The sequence below is a fragment of the Phascolarctos cinereus genome, unplaced genomic scaffold, assembly GCF_003287225.1.
Source record: "Phascolarctos cinereus isolate Bilbo 61053 unplaced genomic scaffold, phaCin_HiC Scaffold_726;HRSCAF=1367, whole genome shotgun sequence".
NCBI lineage: Eukaryota > Metazoa > Chordata > Mammalia > Diprotodontia > Phascolarctidae > Phascolarctos > Phascolarctos cinereus.
The window spans coordinates 340,441,309-340,467,096 of NW_027556098.1; the positions used below are offsets into that span (position 1 = coordinate 340,441,309).

The 25,788-nt window shown below is 40.2% G+C and overlaps 1 protein-coding gene across 1 annotated transcript; it reads right to left on the bottom strand.

Annotated features, from left to right (window-relative positions):
• Positions 1–1,211: 1,211 nt before the first annotated feature.
• On the bottom strand, positions 1,212–25,471 carry CUNH13orf42 (chromosome unknown C13orf42 homolog). The gene is made up of 4 exons (XM_078146199.1): positions 25,055–25,471; positions 5,114–5,261; positions 2,508–2,748; positions 1,212–1,386 (listed from the first exon to the last, which is right to left on the bottom strand). The coding sequence occupies exons 1-4, from the start codon at positions 25,469–25,471 to the stop codon at positions 1,212–1,214; spliced, it is 981 nt and encodes a 326-aa protein (XP_078002325.1).
• Between the last annotated feature and the right edge of the window lie 317 nt (positions 25,472–25,788).

Sequence of the window (25,788 nt, forward strand, 5' to 3'; positions counted from 1 at the left end):
ACAAAACCCTGCCCAAGTCAATGTCATCTTTAGGACCCTGTGAGAGTCCTGAGGAAGTTACTTCTGTGCTCAGAACACCCTAAGGAGCGCTTGGCCCCAGGGAGATTAAAAGGAGGCCTTCTGTCCTGTCCCTTGCCCCTTGCCCAGAGCAGAAACAAAGGAAGGAGAGAGTTTAGCGTTAGTATATTCTCTGGTCCTCTCTGAGGCAAAGGCAATTAAAACATTGAATTCCTTTACTTCCCTATGGCTGGTGGGCCTTTGGGCTGCATACATCTTCTATGGATTTATTGAGTTGGAGGAGACTGGGAAAAGAGAATTAATCTTCCTTCCTACTGGTTCTCCACCCCCAAATATGGATCAGGGAGGGCTGGAGGGTGAACAGCAGTTATATAATAATGAAAAGACAACTTTTCCGTACAAAATAGAAGCATAGTTATTCTATGCTCCCTTGGAGCCACCAAAGAGAAGGAAGGGGTCAGCATTCCTTTGAACTCTAGCCAGAATGAAGAGGGAAATGTGGAAGAAGATCAGAGCTTGGGGGATAATTATATCCTAAATTTCCCCCCTCTGATCTGAGGGGCCTATGGAAAGAAGGAGGCCCCTCAGGGTACATGGTAAGGGTCTTTCTGGAAAGGGACAGTGGGAAGGGACGGCCTTAGCAAACTTTGCTTGGAGGACCAAAATTTAAACCTTTTTTCAGTAGATCAGAGGAAGGTTTCTTTCTTTGCACTTTGTCCTAGCCCAAGGCACTGTTGTTAATATCCACTTGGACATATAATGTGGCTTAGATCATTAGGCAGAACAAGAGAAAAATGATCAAGTCTAGCAAATAATGCATGAGAACAGTGAGTCTTCAAGATTGTGACTAGAGAGTTCTCTGGCCCCCAGGGAAACCAGGAGTTAGAGGTGTTCTTCCCCAAATGCATGTCTTCATTATACAAGCCATCAAAAAACTCAGGGGGTTCTAAGCAGGGCTATTTGGCAACAAGAGGGCACAAAGCCTTGGGAAGAGAGGGCAGGCTGCTTTGTGTATGACTCCATCCCAGGCCATTTTTTTTTGGTGGTTATTTTTTTAAAAGAAGCGTAAGTCTTTTTCTCTTAAACTGCCAAAAACACACCGTGCTGATTTGAGCATCAGATTGCTTCTCCCCAGAACACAGCTGAGGGACCAGGCCAGCTAAGGGGCAAGGGACCTAGGGCAAAAACTTTTCTCAGTACATAGTCTGTTGCCAAGGACTGTCAGAAAGGAGCCACTGTTGAGAGGGGACCTGTGTCTCGTAGCTTTCTTCTCTGGATGCTGCCATTGGCTCCAGGGAGAAGAACTCTGTATCCCATTCAGGCTCTTCATATGTTAGGCTGAAGAGAATCTGCTTGGAGGTCCCCAGGCTGGAGGAAAGAAGGCAGAGAGAAGGCAGTTAAGCCTGATTTGGGGCTGCCCTCTACCACCACAGATCCCAAGAAACCTTTGACTTTCATTGTTTCCTGGGAATGCAATGATCATTTTCTGAATGTTGGACTTTTCCACTGATCATCCATTGTTGGCATGGAGAGAGGGAAGTTATAGCCATGGGGGAAGGAAAGACTTAGAGTAAGACTTCAGACTCTAGCTAGTCCTCCGGGTGAGGCTGTTACTTTAAGGGGAAGGAAGGGCAGTGTAGAGACGCTGCTGCTTAGAGAGACAGCATGCTTTCCCGTGGAAAGATGACTTCAAATGGACATGCTGTCCAGTGGAAAGATCGCTGGACTCAAGAGTCGAAAGCATAGATAAAATTTCAGCTCAAGCTGTGTTTCTGTGGACAAGTAACTTAGCTTCCTCAACTCTCAGTTTCTCCATTTGTAAAATAGGATAATACTTGCCCAGAGTGGTTAAAGGGCTAGCCTCGGAGGCAGGAAGACCTGGGTTCAAGTCTTTCTCTGATAAGTGCTAGTTGTGTGATCATGAGGGTTATATTTAACCTCTCAGTGCCAGAGGAAGCTCACTGAGACTACTGACAGGGATGGAATCTGTGGTTTTACTCATGTAGGGAACTTCTGATTGAGAGGATTTATATTCTTCTAAAATTATAACTTACAGAAAAGTTGTTGATATGCGTCAGTGAAGGGAATTTCCACACTGGGGAAATACTGCTAAATCACAAGTCTAGAATTAAAAAACAAACTCCCATTCCTTACCTCTCAAGCTTGTTGTGAGGAAAATACTCTGAAAAAAACCCCATAAAAACAATGGGAACATAAACTATTCTTAGTCTTTATCTGAGGGCAGCTTAATGGTTCAGTAGATAGTGCTCTGGGCTTGGAGTCAGAAAGACCTGAGTTCAAATCTGCCCTCAGACACTGTGTGTGACCCTGGGCAAGTCACTTAACCCTCTTTGCCTCAGTTTCCTCATCTGTAAAATGAGCTGGAGAAGGAAGTTGCAAATTATTCTGGTTTCTTTGCCAAGAAAACTCCAAAATGGGGTCACGAAGAGTCAGACAGGAGTGAACAAGTCCTTTTCTTAAGTACTTACTCTTTTTCGCTGGCTTTGGGCTTAAATTTTAAGGTGTTGAAAGCACCCTCCACTGCCTTGGGCAAATAAATGGGATGCCTCTCCAGTCTTCTCTGAGTGCCAATGGTCCTCCTCTCAATGTTCTTCCGAAGATGACTTTCCACTATCCGAATGGTATGAGACGTGGTGTCTTCTGAGTGCCTTCGAGGGGCCCGAAGGATCCAGTTGGAGTGTAAGCTATGTTCCTGGGAGCTGGTGGCCACTGGAAGAAAGGAGGGGTGGTCTACAAGATGGCTCTCTGACCAGGCAAAGGTGAATCACAATGCGGGAATCAAAACATATGAAGACAGTAAAGAAAGGAGCTGAAAAGCTTAAGATATTTCCCATTTGGGGGCAAAAAAAAATGGATACCATTTATTGGTTACAAGGGAGTGCTTCTATGGGAGAGAGGGAGGGAGTAGGTGGAAGGTAACAAAGGCACCAAAAAAGGATAAAGAGTGTCAATTAAATATTAAGAAAACATACACTATGCACACAAATTCAGAAGGGGACAAAAACGGTGAGTTTGCTGTTGTTCAGTTACGTCCGACTCTTTGTGACTCCATGGGCCATAGCACAATAATACTCTCCGTGGGATTTTCTTTACAAAGATGTTGGAGTGGTTTGGCATTTCCTTCTCCAGTGTGATTAAGGCAAACAGAGGCTAAGTAACTTGCCCAGGGACACACAGTTAGTAAGTGTCTGAGGCCAGATTTGAGCTCAGGTCTTCCTGACTCTAGGCCCAGAGCTCCATCCACTGAGCCACCTAGCCATCTGTTAAAACTTAATTAAACTTAATGTATGCTTTTAATAAATTAACAGAAATTCCTAGTTTCATATACAATTCTCTTTTTTTGTATTTGGAATGTTTGTTAATTGTTAGGTTCATAAAAAAAAAATTAAAGTTAGAAAAAAAAGAACATTATTTCCAGATTTTGAGAGTCAAAATAAAGGTATAACTCTCTCAGAAACATCTCCATCGAACTCTAACAAATAACAAAATCTTCTCCAGATCTCAGCCTTAGGAAGTCCAGGGCAGGGGCACTGTTTAGGAACATTTTACAGAATCCAGAGGTGATCAGAATATCCTCCACATCGCCATGAAGGCAGAGGAGCAAAAATGTCAGCAAAAGAGTTGAATTCCCTTTGGGCATTGGATAAACTTCACAAGAATTGTGCAATAATCACACCAAATACTCCCATATCCCTAAATTGGTCTAGATTGAATTAAGACAGGAAAGAAAACACCATTTAATTAGACCACTGTTAATAAATCATATTTCAAAGCTGTTGAAAGGTAAATAGTAATTTAAAGTGAGCTCAATTCATCCACTGACTTCTGTCAGGAAAAGGCTAATAATATACCCTTCTGAGAGAAAAAAGATTGCCTCAATCTTTTCTGATACTGGGTAGTAGGGGGAGAGGGGTGGGGCAGTAATCCTTTTTAAATCCAAGTGCATGAAAAATAGTCCTGAACTTTGTCTATGGGAGGACTGTGGTTTTGCTTTTTTTTTTCCTTTTCTGTGAGGCAATGGGGTTAAGTGACTTGCCCAGGGTCACACAGCTAGTAAGTGTCAAGTGTCTGAGGCCAGATTTGAACTCAGGTCCTCCTGACTCCAAGGCCAGAGCTCTATCTAAAGCACCATCTAGCTGCCCCAAGGACTATGTTTCTATGGCAGCAGCAGATTGTGTTGGACCTGGAGAGACAGGAAGACCTGAGTTCAAATATGACCTTAAACACTTGATAGCTATATGCCTTGGGCAAGTCACTTAACCTCCATTTGTCTTGGTTTCCTCAACTGTAAAAATGGGATAATAATATCCTTCCAGGGTTGTAGTGAGGATCAAATGAGATATTTATAAAGTGCTTATCTCCCTGCCTGGTACATAGTAGGTGTTTAACAAATGCTTGTTTCCTTCCTCCCTTCTGCGTATACTATAGGTTTATGGATTAAGAGTTGTCAGAGGTCGCCTAGTTTAACACTCTCATTTTAAAAATGAGGAAACTGAGGCCCAGAGAGGTTATGACTTGTCCCGGGTCATAAAAGTAGTAAATTGCAGAGTTGGGATTTGAAGTTCGGCTCTCAAATCTCAAATCTTCAAATCCGTCGTTCTTTGTCTACTGTAATATGCTACTTCCTGTCCAAGTGGGTGAATGATATTAGTCTGTGGAAATGAGGGCAACAGTCAGTTATTTAATAAATAAGCATTTATTAAGCACTAATTATATACCAAGAACTGTGCTAAAGATATAGGGGAGCAATACAGCAGGAGCAGCCCCCAAAAAACCCTTTAAAACAGGGTCTGGTTTATTTTTTCTCTCATATTCGTAGTACCTCACACCATGAACATAGTAGGCGCTTAATAAATGTTGAATTGAATGGCACTGGAAGAAGAAGGATACGGAAGAGCTAGAATGGTAGTTGAGAGACTTGATGTGGGTGGGGCTAGCCAGGAAGCACTCTTAGGGTCCCCAAAGGGAAGATGGCAACACCAGCCTATGGCCTTAACCAAGCTCTGTTTCACCACCCACTCCATGTCCTTTGCTACCCAAAGAATTCCTTTTTCAATGTGTTAGGTGCATTTACCATCAAAGTCGACGTCTTCATTTGGGGGCTCTGCCCCAGGAACTCGGGGACATTTCTCTGTCTCCAATTCAGCAATGATGGAATCAAAGAAAGCAATGGCTTCCATTACATCTGCATTCAATCGTGGGGCTTTCTTCGGTGCTATTTTCTGTAATACAACAGAAAGAGAGGAGAAGGCACTGATCTACCATCATCCAAGAAGCTGAGAAAAAAATAACAGTCTCAAACTGAAATAAATAGTGAGTGTTCTATTTGCAAAATAATGAGATCTAAAGGATGCGTTTCAATAAATATTTGCTGGGGTAAAAGCAGGTATCACAGACTCACAATTCTACCAACTGAAGAATACCTATGTCTCAAGAAGAGAATGGGAAAGACATCCCAGAGCCTATAACTAGTAATACTAGCTAGCATTTATGTAGAGGTATACCTTGTTTTATTGCTCTTTGATTTATCGTTCTTCATATGTTTCTTTTTTGTTTGTTTTTTTAGAAATTGAAGGTTTGTGGCAACCTTGCATCAAGCAAGTCTCCATTTTTCCAATAGAATGTGCTCACGCTGTGTCTCTGTGTCACATTTTGGCAATTCTCACAATATTTCAAATTTCTTCCATTATGATTATATCTGTTATAGTGATCTGTGGTCAATAATCATTGATGTTACTTGTAATTATTTTGGAGCATCATGAACTGTGCCCCTCTGAGATGATGAGCTTAATACATATTGTGTGTTTTGACTGTGCCATCAACCTGGCATCCCAGCCTCTTTCCTATTAGGCCAACTACTAACCCTACAATGTCTTCTAGGTGTTCAAGTGATAGGAGGAGTCAACTAATGTGGCAAACTTCATCGTTATCTTATTTTAAGAAATTGCCATGACCACCCCAATCTTCAGTGACCACAGCAGCCATCACATCAAGGCAAGACCTTCTACCAGCAAAAGATTACAGCTCCCCGAAGGCACAGGTGATGGTTAGCATCTGTTCTCAAAAAAGCATTTTTATTAAGACATGTATGTTTTTAGATATAATATTATTGCACACTTAATAGACTACAATATAGTGTAAATATAACTTTTATGTGCACTGGGAAACCAAAAAAATTCATGTGATTCACTTTATTGCAGTGGTCTAGAATTGAATCCACAATATCTCTGAGCTATGCCTGTAGGACTTTAAGATTTGCAATGTCTTTACTTATGTTATCACATTTGACTTTTCACTGACCCTTCTCTACCAATGATTTACTAGGCCTGCCTAGTAAACAGTCTTAGTTGCCCTGAGACAGTTGGTATATTCCCTCCCCTCAAAAAGTGACAGTTTATGCCTTTTGAAGTATGCCGTTTCTTTAAGGTATACTGTTTTAGGCAGTCCTTGATTCATGGCCCCCAGGCTACTGCCTATTGCTTTGCTTGGGCCTTTTCCTCTTTGGATAACTATGAACTAGGATGCTGAAAGTTTTCCTTGGTGTATTAAATGGCCTCTCAGCCTCCTTGCATGTTAGATTTCTGTGCAGGCTACCGTTGTCACTGACAGAAGGAAAAGAGTCACTTCGCAAAAAAGTAGCTAGGAGAAAGAGTATTACAAAGCTTTATGACATTGGAGCTAGATTTGGAGTCGAAAGTTCTGAGTTGGTTTTGCAGCTTACTAGCTATGTAACCCTTGGTCAACTCTCCGAGCCTCAATTTCTACATCTATGAAATAGGTATCTCATCTATCTAATAGGTTGTTGTGAAGATCAAGTAAAATAATACATGAAAAGTACTTTGTAGGTGATGACATTTCAACATATTTCAGTTGACCTGGGACTTCACTGGTGCGAACAAGCCCTTCACTAGTGTGGATTAGACTCCCTCCATACTTTAGTAGAAGTGGTGTAATATAGTGTTGAGGTGGCTAGGTAGCACAGTGGATAGAGTGCTAGGCCTGGAGTAAGGAAAACTCATCTTCTTGAGTTCAAATCTGGCCTCAGACACTTATTAGCGGTGTGACCTTGGGTAACTTAACCCTGTTTGCCTCAGTTTCCTCATCTGTAAAATGATCTGGAGAAGAAAATGGCAAACCACTCTAGTATCCTTGACAAGAAAACCCCAAATGGAGGGTCAGACAGAGTCAGACATGACTGAACAACAATGTAGTATTATACAGTAAATGGAATGCTGGACTTAGGGTCAAGAAGACCTGAATACAAATCTTGTCTATGACACTTGCTAATTGTGTAGTCACCAAGTCATTTAACCTCAATAAGCCTCAGTTTTCTCATCTGTAAAGTGGAAATAATAGTATTGCCTACCTTTTGGGGCTTGTTGTGAAGTTCGGATGACATGATATATACAAATATAGGCAGACTTTCAGTGTTGTATAAATTTCAGTTATTGTTATGGACACCATGAGCTGCTGTGCCTGAAAAGGTCATTATTTCATAGGCAGTCTCCCAGCAGACCAGCCTCTGCAGATTCAGTTAATCTTATCCTCAGACATTGATTCTGACAAATACTTTATAAATTTCAGTTCTTATTACTGAATGAGTTGGAGTAACCAAAAAACAAAGAAAAAGAGAGGAGAGTTTTAATGGCTTTTCAGGAAAGGAGTATACAGATTAGAATACACCATGGGGGAATAAAATACTTTTAGTTGCTAGGTGTAAAAGTCACCAGTTCCACCAGCTTCTCCCAGTCCTTTTTAGCCTACCTCTAGAATTGTTTTCCTTGATAACCAGAGGCATTAGAAGCATTGAGAAGAATCTCCTTACCCCAGCTCCCTTGCAGTTTCATTAAGTGGAGTCCCCAGGACGACTTGAATTGAACCAGCCTAGTGACCCAGAAGTATGATAGGATTTTAAATGAATGTTTAGCCTTAACTTAAATAAGAAATTAGACTAAGAGAGTTGGAGTAACAGCAGGAGGGAAAAAGGGAGTTCAAAAAACAAACTTAAATGTCTAAAAGTTTCTCTAGCCAACTGGCTGGATACAGTTGACTAGGGCCTGAAATCACAAAAGGGCTAAATAGCCCTTGTTGCTATGCAATACAAAAACTATTAGACCTCTCCTTTAATGGTGGAAAAGTTCAAGCAGCAACTGGCCATAGAAAATATAGAAACATCCAGCAAAGAATAGTATGGAAGAAAGAATAGAACAGCACAGAGCCCTCATTCAGCAGGGACCATTAGAGGTCACTGGTGGCTTTCTGGTAGGGGAAGCAGAAGACTGAAGTGTGAGTTGTCCTGGCCACATTTCCCTGGCACGTGGTTCTTCTCCCACTGGTTGCAGGATCACCCATGGGAGAATAAAGCCTTTATAGTAAGAGGGAGGAGGAATCTTTCTTTTAGCATCCTACTAGACTGTTCAATAAAATGTCTTTTGGTGTGAGGTAATGTGTCCTCTGGTTGGCTAATAAAAGGAATGTATCAGTGGGGGCTCATGAGCTATAGTTTTGAGTGGTTCTTTACCCTTTCCCACAAAAAGGCCTTGAAACTGGGGCAGCTTTCAGGGGACATGAGGTGCTTTACCAATAGTAGTTCATAGTTATACATTGCTTTACAGTAATTTATCTCACATCAACCCCATGAGGTGGATGGTATTATCCTTATTTTACTAGGAGTTAAATGACCTAGTCAAGGTTGCCCAGCTAGTGGTGGTAGAGCCAAGATTCTAGCAAGGTTTTCTCATTCTGAATCTAGAATTTTTCCAGTATGTCTCATAACATCATGGGATTTATAGCATATATATAATGGATAAGCTACAATAGAAGACAAAAATAATAGTAATAATGATAATGACAATAATAATAATAATAGCTAATATTTATATAATGCTTACCATGTGCCAGACACTATGCTAAGCTCTTTATAATTATTATAGCATTTAATCCTCACAACAGCCCTGCTATTATTATCCTCATTTTACAGATGAGGAAACTGAGGCACACAAAGACTAAGTGACTTGCCCAATGTCACACAGCTAATATCTGAAGCTGAATTTGAACTCAAGTCTTCCTGACTCCAAGGCCCAGCTTTCAATGCACTGTGCTCCCTAACCACCTAAATAAGTAAATAAATGAATGAATAGATAGATAGATAGATAGATAGATAGATAGATAGATAGATAGATAGATAAGACAGAATCAGCATGTGAGGAGACCAAATGGGATTGAGGACATAATATAAATAGTTAAATCTAAAAAAATAAACAGAGGAAATGAGACTGACTAGAAATATTTATGAATTCAGGTTAACATAAGCAATTATAGATTTAAATTTTTAAAATTTCATTTGGGAAATGTAGTCTTAAAGCTGAACGAGAGTAAAAATTGTAGCTTGGCATGATGGGAAATGAGATGATAGTTCTCTGTGTGTGCATGTATATGTATATAAACACACATCTATGTATAAATAGGGGATAAGGACTGGCCTTGTGATTTCCTTGGTTTAGAAAGCTCCCAGTTAAGGAAACTTTCTACCGATGCATGTTGTCATCTTCTCTGAAATTTCTAGTCTTAAGGGGCTGACTACAGCAGGGGTGTCAAACTCAAATAGAACAAGCCCATAGTGACTTAGAAAATCATAAATTAGCATTATCTATGTTTTATTTTTTTCATTGATTTAAAAAATATTTTCCAATTGCATTTTAATCTGGTTTGTGCACCACTGGGGAGTGTTGGCCTCATGTAAGCCTTCAGCCCTCATGTTTGATACCTCTGGCCTAGAGGTCAAGCCCAAGACAATACAAACAGTATGTGTCAAAGGCCAGATCTGAACCCAGCTAGGTGGTTCAGAGTGCTGGGCCTGAAGTCAGAAAGACCCGAATTCAAATCTGGCCTTAGACACTTACCAGCTGTGTGACACTGGGCAGGTCAATTACCTCTGTTTGCATCAGTTTCCTCATCTGTAAAATGAGCTAGAGAAGGAAATGGCAAACCACCCCAGTATCTTTACCAAAAAACCCCCCCAAGGACAGCATGGTCCATGGTCACAAAGAACCAGACATGGCTGAGCAACAACAAATTTGTGGTTCCAAGGTTGACTCTGTATGGGCTCTGACATGCTGCCCCTCACACATGTCCAAATACATGAAATTCATATTTCTATGGAACTATTTTAAATAGATTGACTTGTTTTCTTTTATATTTGTAGAGTGTGCTCTTGGATTCAGACCACAGCTAATGACTTCTCTTTGTCATAAGAAAATAAAGAAAACATCGGTGAAGCATCTTTGCAGACATCGAAAGTTCTTTAGGTAAATTGAATCTTGCTTTAAAAGTCTACCCACAATTCCACACAAAAGGGGTAATTTGGACAGATTCCCTCCTCAACCAGATCATTTCCTAAGCATGTTTCATTGAATCATGAAACTGGAATAACAGCCTTTGGAGACATTTTTATTGGAAAAGGGGGGGGGGGAGTGAAACCATTTAAACACTCCAAGTTTTAAAAGCCAGCAGTGGTTTTACTGTAAGCCTGTTCAGATCCACTAGTTCTCATTTGCTGTATCTGGCATTCAATTATAACCGTGTTTCTGAACTTACGTCACAGATTATAGAACTTGAGAGCCAGAAGGGGACCTCAAGATGAGACCTTAAAAGAAACAGTGACTTGTCCAAGATCATTTATCTAATACGAGGCAGAGCCAGGACTAGGCCTTAGGCACAATGCGCTGGAACCAGCTCAAACCTGCCAGTGAGAGCTGGCTGTTAAATTTTCATTGTGAACATTTACACTTCAGAAATCAGCAAAACCTACAAATAAGAACTTGATTTTATTATTGCGTTCATTGCCTAGCGTAGACTTGAGAAAGAGGGGAAAAGTGTGAATAATGTAGATTACACTTTAAAATATGTCATGTATACATTTTCCCCCCAGAGAGCCAATTGTCAAACATTTGCCAGCACACCCCTGAACCCAAGTCTCCTGACTTTCTGTCTCTGTTCATCCCTTATTTTTGCTCCTGGCATTTCTTCATACTTTAAAAAAAAAGTTACTTTAATTACATTGAAATGTTACAGCTGCAGTTAAGTGATAGAAAAGTCTGTGGAGGATAAAGCAAACAGAGGGAAACATAATCTGAACTACTTAGGCTGACCCTACAGGGAAAAGAACTCTAAGTCCATAATTTCTTACAATGCTGGGAAGTCTCTGATAAAGGACAACCCCTTAACATGTTTTGTTTAAAGAAGATATCTCAATCAAGACAAAGGACATTGTGTTGAACCTGGAGTCAGGAAGACCTGAGTTCAAATCTTGCCTTAGACGCTTGCTGTCTGTGTGACCCTGGGCAAATCATTTAAACACTCTGTCTCAGTTTCCTCATCTGTAAAATGGGGATAACAATAGCCCCTACCTCCCAGATTTGTTGTAATGATTAAATGAGATAATATATGGAAATTCATTTTGCAAACCTTCAAGTTCTATATAAATGATAGTTATTATTAATCTTGCCTCCAGAGTATTCCATTTTAGCACCATAGGATCATAATTAGAGGCAGCCCCTTAGCTTAGAAGCAGGAAGATTTAGATACTAATGCTGCCTCAGACATTTACCATCTGGATAACTCTGGATAAGCTGATTAGTTTCTTTATCTGTAAAACAGAGATAATAATAGCACCTCCCTCCCTCAGAGGGTGGGGCAGCTGGGTGGTGCAGTGGATGGAGCTTGGAATTTGGAAGACTCATTTTCCTGAGTTCAAATCCCAGCCTCAGACACTTTACTAGCTATGTGACCCTAGGCCTAACCCTGCTTGCCTCAGTTTCCTCATTAGTAAAATGAGCTGGAGAAGGAAATGGCAAACCACTCTGGTATCTTTGCCAAGAAAAACCCAAAGAGTTGGACACACCCGAAAAATAACTGAACAACAAACCCTTAGAAGGCTGTTAAGAGCTTACAAAGCATTTGGCCAACCTTAAAGCACCATATCAATTGTAGCATTTATTATTGGAGATGTAGAGTTAGAAGAGCCCTCAAAAGTGATCTAATCCAACCGCTCATCTTATAGATACGGAAAATGAGGAGTGATCAAGTGACTTACCCAAGGTCATACAAATAGGAAACCTGAGTCTGGGTCTGAACCCCGGTCTCCTTATTCCAGAACCAGAGTTTCACAGAAACCCTGCCTCCATCATCCCAGTGGTTTGCCAATCAACCCTTCACTTGCCCTGGTCTATTTATTTTTAAATACCTGGAAAACTAACATTGGAACCAGACTCCAAACAATCCGAACAAATTGTCTTGTGTCAACTAGACCTGGCATGTGGATGCTTAAAGAAAACGAGTATTGATCTCTCACCTTTAGGAGACTTAACAAAAGAAACCAATAGGAGAAAGAACTTGGCCTTGTTGACTATTTACCCTGTTGGGTGGAAGCCAACTTTAAGTAACCTTGCTACTGTTGCTTCTCCAGATTCTTGTGAACCGCTTATAAATCATCTGGAACTATCCCTCGGGAGACATCTTTGTATGTAAACTTGTAACTAAATAAATCAGTGTCGGGCCATTGACCTATCTTCACATCTCAGCTGGGGCTTACCGCCTATATTGCCATCAGCCTTTGGGCTCTCAAAAGCTTGCCAGCCTGGCCTCAAAACTGCGACCCAGCCTATTGCGCCAAACATGGAACGTTTTACTGTCTTCCAAAACTCATTGGCTCTAAACCGATAGGCTTCAGGAGATCTCAGGAGAAGCTTCAGGCTTCTCATTCCCTCTCACTGTGTACCTGGTGCTGTTCCAGCCACACCTGGAAACTTAGACAAGTAAACTCACGAGCCGACCTAGAACAGACTGCTCTTCTGGGTCTACTTCAAAAGCCTCTGGTGGGCTACTCATCCCTTTATCATAATAAAACTTATTTCTCTTGGAAGAGCATTTGAATCCTGATTGTGACTGAAAAGTGAAAAATAGACAATCATACATCATTAACTGAACATTATTTATGCCTGACCAATCTGTACACTGAGGGGACAAGACTCCATTATTCAGAAATCAATCCTTCCCACAGAAAGATCTCCTCTCATAAATGGGTCATCTTTCCTACCCTCTTTGGCCAGACACATTGAGTCCAACTAATTTATCAGTCATCAGTTATCTGTAGCTGGATCCCCAGCACTAGAGTCATCTCAGTGGCATTGTGGATACAATTGGATTTGGATACAAGAAAATTTGAGTTGGAATCCTGCTTTAGACATTACTAGACATGTGACCCCATCCAAGTTACTTCACCTTCTCAAAATCTCAGTTTCCCCACCTCCAAAGTGGGAATAATCACACCAGACATACTAGCTTCTCAGATTGATCATGAGGTTCAAATGAGTTAATGTATGGAAAATGCTCTGCAAAGTTTAAAGTACCGTATAAATGCTGGTTGTTATTATGATAACAAGGCAGCTGCAGTGCAGAAACAAGACCACAGGATTTGGGAGTCAGAAGACTTAAGATGAATCCTGGGTCAGCTGTTTATTAGCTTTGGGACTATGAGTAAAACCACTTCCCCTCTCTGGGACTCAGTTTCCTCATTTATAAAATGGGGGCATTGGATTAGCTGCTCTCTAAGGATCCTTCTAGCTATAAATCCTATAATTATAATAGCTAAGGTTTTAGAAAGCACTTCCTATACATAAATAATAAATCTTAGTGGCATAGTAGATAGAGTGTTGGTCCTAGAGTCAGGAGGATCTAAGTTCAAATTTGATGTCAGACACTAGCTGTGTGACCCTAGGCAAGTCCCTTAACCCCGTTTGTCTTAGTTTCCCCATTTGTAAAACAAACTGGAGAAGGACACAACAAACTACTCTAGTATCCTTGCCAAGAAAATCCCAAAAGGGGTCACAAAGAGTCAGACATGACTGAAAAACTACTCAACAACAACAAAATATCGTGTGCGCACACACACACACACACACACACACACACACACACACACCCCTAGAGTCATCTGAGTTTCAAAATAAGCCTGTGAGGGAAGTACTGTGGACATGTTCCCATTTTGCAGAGAGTTGAAATGACTTTCCTAAGGTCATTTGGTTGTTATTTATTGGAGATGGGATTTGAATTCACTCTTCTGGATCCTTATATTTCTCTTTCCTGACCATCCCCAAGCTTACTTCAGTGTAGGTCATTTTTCCTTCCAAGCTATACTTCTGCATTTGTCCTAGTTAACTTCATTCTGTCTATTTCTGGCAACTTTTCCAGGTTTCCCCAGGGATATGAACTCTGTTCCTATCTCCCGTGGCATCTACAATGACTTTCCCTTCCTTTCCCAATCTGTTTTTATGCGAAAGAACTCACATTTACATAGTATTCCTAAATACTTTTCCCACAACATCTTACAGATGAGGAAACTGAGGCTTGGAGGACCTAAGTGACTTCCCAGTGGTCACATAACTAGTAAGTGCCAGAGATGAGATTTGAACCTGACTCTGCCTCCCAAGTTTAATGTTCTTTCAGCCACATCTACCCGCTTTTCAGGCTTTCTATTTATTATCCAGTTCAATGATGACATATCAAACCACGGAATTATGTTATTCAAAGCACATGCCCTTCCATTTCTAAGAAGTAACTCTAGGTGGTGGCCTTTAAGCTCTCTAAAGCTCACCTAGTTGGATTCAAAGCTGAACCCTTCCAGTCATGACCACAACAACCCAAATATATTTTGCTTTACAATACTTCTTTGTATGCACTTCATATGTAGGGATGGAGAATGGGGGGATAATAAAGGGCTGTGATAATGATGTATATAAATATACAATATAAACAATATACAATATATTGAACAATATAAAGAATTGGACAACACAAAGAATATACAAATGACACTTTAAAAAAGATACAGGAGACTAGAGAGGAGTTTGGAGGCAGTGGGAGACACATAGGCAGAGCAATGTTGGAAGTACCACGTAACATTTCATAGAGCAACAAGCTATAGGTTGTAGATTTGTGGTTTCCTGTATAATCACTCTATTCTGGACTTCTTTGTGTATGAAAATGTTTGTGTTCGTGGGTAATTTTCCAATTTGTTATAAAAAACTATTTAAAGGGGGGGGAAGCTGAGCCCTGGCTATTTAGTGTCTACATGGGCACAGTTCATTTGCTTCCAAAGTTGGGTGACCTTGAAGGATGGAATGAATGAATAGTCTCTTCCTTGTGATATGTCCTAGATTGGTGACCACTGAGCTTTTTCACTGTCCCCCCATCCCCTCTCCCAGCTCCTTCCTCTGCACCTCTACACCCACTGATCTTAGGATTCCTCCAAACTTACATCAGACCCCCATCAAAGGAAAGTATAACAGGGTCTACATACTGCCAAGAAAAGTGGAGAAAAAGGAATGCTTTTTGTCTGTTTTCTTATTGGGATAAAGGAGAATGTTTGTAGGGAAAAGAGACAATAGAGTGAAGTGATGTTGAAGTATAAGGTGACAGAGAGACGGGAACCCAGAGCGGGGGGTCATTGATTTAGATGTGAAGGGCCTCAGAGGTAGATGCTTGTTGACTTGTCCTAATGCAATGTTTATAGTATGGGGTGTCCCAAAGGTCTTAGTGCAGTCTCACTAGCTTAAAACTGGTAGTTTTAAGTTAACACTGATAAAACTCAACCTTAGGTTTAACTGCTAATTTATTTTAGTGCAGTTTTAAGCTGGTGAAACTGCACTAAGACTTTTTGGAACAGGCTGTATGTAGCCTGAAGAAGGAATAGAAGGAAACTCCTAGAGTCCAGGTCCTTGAGTGCGATAGCTGCAAAGATAACAATGGAGGGGCAGCTACGTGGCTCAGTGAATAGAGCACCAGCTTGGGAGTCACGAGGACCTGAATGCAAATCTGACACCTCAGACACCAACTGGCTGTGTGACTCTGGGCAAGTCACTTGACCCCGATTGCCTCGCGAAAAAAAAAAAAAAAGATGCTGATGAGCAGGCCCTCAGTCAAGACAAGACCCAAAGACCTCTAGTTCAACCTCTTGTTTTCTAGATAAAGAAACGAAAGCTTAAACGCTTTTTTTTTTAATGGGCAGGAGACTTTCCCATGGTCACACGGTTAGCAAGTATCAGAGATGGGGTTTAAACGCAGGTCTTCTTGACTCTAGATCCTTTGCTTTCTCCACTATGCTATACTATCTCTTAGTCGTTGTAACATACGTCAGAATAATTATGTGGTGCAGTAGATCAAGTACTGGGCCTGGAGTCAAGAAGACAAGTTCAAATTCAGCCTCAGATATTGATACTCAGACAGCTGCGTGACCTTGGGCAAGTCACTTAACCATTGTCTGCCTCAGTTTCCTCTGCTGTAAAATGGGGATAACAATAGTACCTACCTCCCACGTTCATTGTGAGGATCGTGAATGAGATCACAGTACCTGCTACATAGTAGGTGCCACATAAACGCTAGCTATTGTTATTACTATTATCAAGGCCTGGGGAGGATGCTTCAGGCACATCCAGTGTCCCTGTCAGCTATTGGAGGCTTTACAGCCCTGCACTCTGGGGTCCCCCCAGAATTTCCCTATGACCCCATAGTTAAAGGGCTATTTTTTCTAGATCTTGATATTTTGTGGGAGGAATCCAAGCCCTCGTGATATGCATTTTTGACATTTTCTGTTAGGTGGAATAAAGATCTACCTTACTTAAGGGACTTACGTTTATTTATTTTTTTTCTTACTTTGAATGGGTGTATGAGATCTGGAGAATTTTTATATCTGCACCTCTGGGAACCTAGACAAAAGTTATATCCAATCTGTGTTAGCCAAAGAGGCATGATTTAAGGAGTCCAGGGGTGGGAAACCTCTAAGACTGAACATATGAGCCCAGAGTTTTAGCATTCCAGTAAACAGGTTGTATACAAATAAAGAAACTGAGGCACAGAAAGGGAAGAAGACTTGCCCAAGATCAAAAGGCCAGTGAATGCCAGGAGATTGAACCACATGAACCTACAGCTTAGCATTCTGGTCCACAGATTACACACAGACAAAGAAACTGAGGCACAGAAAAAGCCTTGCCTAACCTAAGATCAGATGGCCAGTAAGAGCTATGTTGTAAACTTAGGTCTTCCGATGCCTTGCTCAGGACTCCTCTCACTGTATACCAGTATCTCTCTTATACAGAGGCTGTCAAGGTACTTCAGTAACTAAACTCCTCTAGATGGATGAGGTCCAAGGCAGGCATCAGCTATATTGAATTCACCTTTAGAACCAATACTGATGTGGGGAGTGTCCAGTGTCCATCCAAGACATTGCTTCTTGATCAATATTGCCTTTTCTCTTCCGCTTTCTCCCCTCCTATCTGGACTGCTGCCATGAGTTTATCTCTTCACTAAACCCAGAAGCCTGCATTCCATCTGCAGGGTTCTTAGTGTCACACTGAGCAAGGGGACAGTGTTCCATGACGCAAGGGCTCTTTCGTGCAACCCTACAGGCATCTCTAAATAGAATGGGCCTCTTCTTTGGCCGTATCGCATTACAGGCCCTTGTCCAATCTGCCATTCACGCTCAGCCTTCAGTGGTTTTCAGAATTGCCCCTTTCAAGCTTTCGCCTCCCCCTGCCCCCCACCACAGGTCTGCATTTCAAATTACCTTCTTTCACACACGTTAGAGCATACAGCTTTCCAAACCAAAGACCACTGGGTTTCTTGCCCAGATGTCTAACTTCTCCGGGACTGTCTGGATCCTCTTCCTAAGCTTGCTCTTTGCAGCTCATGCTCCCTGGTTTCACCCACTCTCCGAACCCTGGGCTCTTCCCTTCTCCAACACAGTGGGAGAACTAGTCAGGCCTGCAGAGCTGCCTCACGGCGGGGGGCCACTTGATGCCCTTGCAGGATCAGAGATTTAGAGCTACAAGAAGATTGTAAAGGCAATACAGTGCAACCAACTGCCTCATTTTACAGATAAGAAGACTGAGGCCCGGAGGGACAGTGACCTGCTCACGCATGGCTAATAAGTGGCCAAGATGGACTCCGACTCTGGCCTCTAATTCTAGTCCTGAGCTCTTTCTGCTCCCACACTCTGCACCGCACTGAGCATTTGCAAAAGGCTCATTGTGGTTCTATTCTGTAACTCTACCTCCTAATCTCATTACTTACCTGGTAAGACCATGCATACATATATGTGTATGTATAAACTCATGCTATTTCTTTCTTTTTTGAGACAATCAGGGTTAAGTGACTTGCCCAGGGTCACATAGCTAGTAAGTGTCAAATGTCTGAGGCCATATTTGAACTCAGACCTTCCTGACTCCAGGGTCAGTGCTCTATCCACTGCATCACCTAGCTGCTCCTGTTACTCTTTGTTTTCATGTTTTTCTCATCATTTACAAATTGTTTTTCATAGAAAATCATTGAGTCAAATTAGAAAGACCTGGGTTCAAGTTCTGCTTTTCTCTCTCTGTAATAGACCCAGGACAAGTCAATTAACCTTTAAATGCCTCTCCAGGGGATTTTTAAGAAAACAAGTTATTGATAAATTAGAGTCACATCAGTAGAAGAAACTTCCACACCAAGAGTTCTCTATACCAATGAACCCATAGATGTGGACCAAAAATAAAAACACACATACATAGACATAGACATAGACATAGATATAGATAGATATAGATATAGATATAGATAAGATATAGATATAGATATAGATATAGATATAGATATAGATATAGACATAGACATAGACATAGACATAGATATAGATATAGATATAGATATAGATATAGATATAGATATAGATATAGATATAGACATAGATATAGATATAGATATAGACATAGATATATACACATAGAAACCTATACATATGTACACAAACATCTGTGTAGTACCTGTGTGTATATCTCCTATACACACGTATACTACTATATGTAGTATATGTCATATACAATATAGAAGTGGCAGCTAGGTGGTGCAGCAGATAGAGTGCTGGGCCTGGAGTCAGGAAGACTTGTTTTCCTGAGTTCAAATACAGCCTCAGACACTTACTAGATGTGTGATGCTGGGCAAGTCACTTAACCCTGTTTGCCTCAGTTTCTTCAACTGTAAAATGAGCTGGAGAAGGAAATGGCAAAGCACTCCAGTATCTTTACCAAGAAAACCCCAAATGGAGTCACAAAGAGTCAAACATGACTCAAATGACTGAATAAAAATATGTGGTATATACTGTATACAGCAGTATACTATAAAACATTGAAAGCATAATATACATGTATGTACATGTAAACTATGAGTGTATGTGTGAGTGTATAATATGTGTGTATGTACCTATATATGATATAATAGACTATATGGCATATATAATATAAAACATATTATTTGTGTGTATAGTGTATGGATACATGTATACTACATAGTCAACTACATGGTATATAAATCTATAGTACATGTGCATATATGTATTCACTATAGATGTATATATGTGTGTGTACATACATGTGTATATATACATATGTATGTTTATGAAATTGGGGGAAAACAAAGATTAGCAGATTTAGTCCAAGAGATATTGTAATCTAATTGTTGTGTCTAGAAGAAAAACTCATGATGATAAAATCAAGAATTTGTTGAATATTAAAGTATATATTGGGTGTCCCAAAAGTCTTAGTGCAGTTTAAACTTTTAATAGCTTAAAACTACACTAAGATTTTTGGGATACCTTGTATACATATAGTCCTCATCAAAGTGGTGACTAGGTGGTTCTGGGTGATCTGATTGGGAATCCATTGTAACTTTAAAATATTTTCCAGTCATCAAGTCAACAAATGCCAGATATTATAAATTTTAAACATAAGGACTGTGAAGAGTCAAAGTAGAGTATTAATCGAAATTGGGTACAAATAATCAAAGAAAGCTTTCTGGAAAAGATGAGCTCTGAACAAAGTAATGGACTGGGGGAGAGAAGGCTGCTTGTCACATACCTCCCAGGGCACAGGAAGGAGGAAAAAAAAAACCTTCTCTCAGCCTCTCACCAATTCAACCAGATTTTTTTCCTAGAGAAAGGGAGATGGTGCCAACCACCAATGCTGTAATTTGGCTCCCCAAAAGCAAAAATAAAGAGAAGGAAGCGGGACAATGGTGTAACTGTTGGAGCGACCACAAGGTAAATGCTGATGATTCTGTTGTGTATCCCATGGGTTAGTGGAGTGGCCTCCCTACAAAACCCACAGTGTCCATCTCTATAATTTGCATGGAGTAGACTTTGAGGGGGAAAAAAATTGCTCATTGACTAATTTAATTACGTGAGAGAAAGGAAAAGAATGGGATCATGCTGGCAGACCAGGTTTAAAGAGTCTAGAGAAAAACATTCATGGCAGAACTTCCTGTGATAGTAAAGAAATAGTAATAAAGTAGGTACCTGTTGATTGTGGGAATGGCTAAAAAATTTGTAATATATGAAGGTATTAGAATATTATTGCACCATAAGGAATGACAAATATAAGAAATTCCAAGAGATATGGGAAGATCTATATGAACTGATGCAAAGTGAAGTTAACAGAACCCAGAAAATGATATACTCAATGACAACAATAATGAAAAGAGAAATAAAATGAAGATGAGCCCTGTGTAATTATGGTGATCCATCTTGTTCCCAGAGAAAAGACTGGGAGAGAGCATCCCTCTCTTTCCTAAAGAGGGGTATGGAATATTGTAAGTGATGTCAGCTGAATTACTGTGTTGATTGGTTTTCTTTAACTTATTTTTCTTTGGCTTGTTGGTGAGTACTTGCTGAGAGGAATGTTTAGAAATTACTATGATATAAAAGCAAAAAGGATCAATACTTTGATCCATTAATAGGCTGGATGAAACCTTTTCATTCCTCATTTCTCATATGTGACATGGTATGACCCAGGGCAGATGGCCACTTGGTCTATATCATTTAAAGTACTAGATCTAAGGAAAACTGTACAATAAATAAAATTTATCTCAAAGTCTCATTTAGCTCCTTTGTAATCCATCCATTTTTTCGAGGGATCAATGCCCTCATGACCCTTAGATATCTTAGTAATGTCCCCCTCTGGACAAGTGCAGCGACATGGAAAAATGGATAGAGTCAGAAAGTCCTGAGTTTAAATCCAGCCTTAGATACTTACTAGCTATGTGACCCTAAGTCACTATATTTGTTTACCTCAGTTTCCTCAACTGTAAAATGGAGATAACAATAGCACCTATTTCCCAGGGTTGTTGTGAGGATCAAATGATATATTTGTAAAGCTCTTAGCAAAATGCCTGGCACATTGTTGATGCCTAACAAATACTTACTTCTTTCCTTCCTTCCTCCCTCCTGCCATTTCTTTCTTCTTTCCTTCCTCCCTCCCTTCTTCCTTCTTTCCTCCTTGCTTCCTTCCTTCCTCCTCTCCTCTCTCCTTCCTTCCTTCCTTCCTTCTTCCTTCCTTCCTTCCTTCCTTCCTTCCTTCCTTCCTTCTCTGTCCCTTTCTCCCTCCTTCTGTCCTTCCTTCCTTCCTTCTTTCTTCTGTCCCTCCCTTCCTTCCTTTTTGTTTTAGAAATGTCCTAATTAGTTTTTTTGAGAGACAATGGGGTGAAGTGACTTGCCCAGGGTCACACAACTAGTAAGTGTCAAGTGTCTGAGAAAAGATTTGAACTCAGGTCTTCCTGAATCCAGGGCCAGTGCTCTCTCTACCCAATGCATCATCTAGCTGTCTCATTTTTTTAAAAAAAAAAGTGTGTGTGTGTGTGTGTGTGTGTGTGGTATTTTTTTTAAAGCAATGGGGGTTAAGTGACTTACCCAGGGTCACACAGCTAGCTAATAAGTGTCTGAGGTCAGATTTGAACTCAGGTCCTCCTGACTCCAGGCCTGGTACTCTAACCATTTTGTCACCTAGCTACCTCCCAAAATGTCCTGATTCATTCCCTGAATTATAACCTATTGATTCTGAGGTTCATTCTCTCAGGGACTCTGAAAGTTTGATAAATTAATTGGAGCTAAGCTTTTAGAAGTTCATTAATGAATTATTACTTTCAGATGATGTCAATATTTTTGCAGGTGATTTCCCACTAAAAATAGCTCTTCCTCAAGCTCTACAGCTCCTTCTGCATCTCTGGCATCTGTACATTCTCAAAGGTCATCATTACCACTGCTTAGAAAGCATTGTCTCCTCATCTCTGCTATTCAGAATGCTTTTCTTTCTTCCAGACTCAGCTTGAGTCTTAAGATTACCTTTTCTTATACTTATATGTGCGCAAGTCACATACCCTCACAAGGCTATAAGTTTTTTGAGGGCAAGAAACATTTCATTTTTTACCTTTTTAATCTCTAATGCCTAGTCCAGTGCTTGGCACATAGTAAATACTTCATAAATGTTTGTTCAATTGAATTAAATTGAACTCCTATAAGCCCCTTATCCTTAGCCAGGTGCAAAAAACTAAAACAACAGTATCTGACATGACGTGGACTGACTTATTCACAAAGTAGCTTTTGTCCATTTGGTTACAAATTACCAGTCTTTTTACAAAATATGCACATGCCTATTTCATATATATATATATATATATATATATATATATATATATATATGTGTGTGTGTGTGTGTGTGTGTGTGTGTGTGTGTTATATATATATATATATAACATATATATATACATATATGTGTGTGTGTGTTTTATATATATATATATATAACATATATATATATACATACATATATATATGTATATATATATACATGCCTATCCCTGTAACAGTGTCAAACGTTTTTTCAAGAGAACTATTAGCATATTGTTGTATCCTCTATAATGGGCTTACCACACACCATTTTGTGTTTTAACTATTTGTATATGTTGACTGTAAGCTCCATGAAGGAAAGGATTGCATCTTAATGAAGCTTTTTATCTCACCCATTGTTCTAAACACAGTTCACTCTTAACAACTATTTTAGTTAAATAGTTATTGAACCTGAGACAGGCAGGTCTCAGAACCTGTGACCTTGATTTTGCCATTCTGGAGCCCTTTCTAAAGTGCTTATCAGAACCTCAGGACATTGACAGTTTCTCCATGGAACATCAGAGGCTGTGAATGAATCTTGAAAAGAACACGGAGGATGGACACTCCCCACATGACTCTCAGGGAGGAGCTTTTTCAGTGATAGAATAATGCACTTAATTGAATTAATCGCAATTCAGTATTATTGGCCCTCTACTATTTGTAAAAGTCTAAGCTTGGCATGATGTGTGACATAATTATGAGTAAGATAGGATCCCTACACCAAAGAGCTTACAATCTAGAAAAGAAAATGAGGCAAGTAGTTACTTCGAAGCAGTTCACATAATTCAATTCAACAAATATTTATTAAACACTTACTACTACATGCAAGGTATTATGTTATATCTGGGAACTCAAAAATTAAAAACGAAATCTTTCCTGACCTCAAGGAGCTCATAATCTAAAAAGGAGCTACAAGGAACACCATGATGTGCAAACTGTCTTCTTTGGCCCCTACCAGCTGCTTCCCAGCAGACGACTAGCATGGAGCAAAGTGAGGTCATTTCTGAAGGATTTCCAAAGTTTTTATGTAATCTTCACTCCATTCCCCAGATTTCCTGTAAACTCTATCCTGTACCCTTAGCATGGTCCCTACTCCTAATCTACCTATTTCCCTTCAGAAGGACAGAGGAGGGAGAGAAAAAGGAAGAGGAAGTGGATTCCCTTTTGGCAACATATTGATATTTATCACTGCTGTCAATACTAATCAATTTTTTCTGGAAGGGAAATCATTGGATCATAGTTGTGGAGACACAATAGGCCTTAGAGTCCATGCAGTCCAACCGCTTCACTTTACAGAGGAAGAAACTGAGGTCAATGAAATTGAATAAATGTCCCAAGATCACAAACTTAGCATCAAAGGTATGATTTAAACCTAGGTCCTCTGACTCCAAAGTGGGCTCTTTCCATTGTAGCACACTACATCTAGAATGATATAGCAAGCGTGGCACCCCAGGAGGATACTGTAAGTCATTCTTTCTCTTCTAGTACAAGTGCCAAGGGACCTACTGGCCTATTCTCGGAGTGTTCAAATCATTCTTTGAACTGCTCATCTTTGGAGCTAAATATGGACAGTTTAAATTAGTAAGACTGACCCACAACACCTGAGATTTGGCAGTCAATCAATCAGCCATTCAACATTCATTCAGTGTGCGTTATGTGCACAACAGTGTAGAGAGTTACAGACAAAGTAGAAAACACAAGACCTACCCCAGAGTGGTTTATTGCCTAATCAGTGGGGTAAAGAGAAATGAAAATATAAAAAAGCATACAATAACAGATTCAAACCCATGCACATGATCGGTTTCTGGTCTACAAAGATGAATATGGGAGTGATGAAAGGGGTGATGCAATAGAAATCGTGTGATCTAGCATCTCTTTTAGTCTCTGTGTCCTCATCAAATGGGGATAATAACACCTGCTCTACCTACCAGTCCTTTTGTAAGAGCAAAATAAAACAAGGTTTACAAAGGCCATCTCTAAAATACAGAACATTGAATAAATTCAAGGCATTCCAACAATTATAGGTATCTCCAAATTTGAGTTCTCTTCCCTCTATGTACTGACTCTGGGATTCTATGTGAGTCACTGACTGTCTCTGTGTCCATGGAAATACCCTTAAAACACCTAGTTTAAAGAGGAGGTCTGAAGTTAAACTCTCTAGCTAGGTTTATATCATGACAAATTTGGATCCCTAGAAATATCTGATTTTATCTTAATTTTCACTTTTCATCCGAATGTTAGATATTGCGTAGATGCACTTATCTGTCTCTACTTCTCAAGTTTTAAAAAAATAAAGATGAGTATATCCTTCATTCCTCAGGTTGGGCGAAAGGAAGGAGAGTGTTCCGAAGAATAATTGGCAAGTGTTCAGAAATTAACTAAGTAAATAAACTGAACAGTGAAAGAGGAAAAATGGACAATGCTCAGAGGAAATCATGCCAGACAATTGGAAAGAAACTTATCTACCTATCATGGTGCAGTTGTGCCTACCTTATGTTCCTTAAGAGCTAATGGGCCAAAAGGCTTTTTTCCTCCATTGGAAGATTTGGAAGAAGTTGAAGAAATACCATGGGTGCGACTGGCCTTCAATTCATTGAGGCTGTTGAGATATTTTTTCCTCAGGGCTAAGAGGTCCTGTAAATACTGCAAGCAGTCTTGAGTCCGGGAGTAGGTCCATGCTTGATCCTCTTCATTTTGCTGGTAGTACATGCTGGTGTCAATGCTGGTGGTACTTTTGTATTTCTTTAAGGACTCACTGAATTTCTCTCCATTGCCTCCTACAACATATACAGAGCTACTACGGATCAGCCTTACAGTTGAGCTGGTTCCATCATAGTAAGGGCCTTCATCAGTCAGAGACTTTCTCTGAGTGTTGGACTGAAAGATGGAATGAATCCTTCTAAACATGGTGTGCTGCTTCCCTCTCTTGGTGACCTCTAGATGTCTCCCCTTCAGCCAGTTGATCTAAACTGGAGCAAGGCGGTCTGCTTCCATGCCTCTTCCTTTTACCAGAAGTTAGTCAGCCTCATGAGTCTCGGCATATGAAAACTCTTGTCAGGTAGTCGGCTGGAGCACGTGTCAGATATGAAACATTTCTATTTAATAACTAATGACAGCATGAACAATCCGAAAGCACCAAGTAGTGCCCAATAAGTGTCAAAGAAGACCTAAACATTTTTTGTGGCTTCAAAGAGATATTAGTGGAAATATCTTCTAGTTATCTT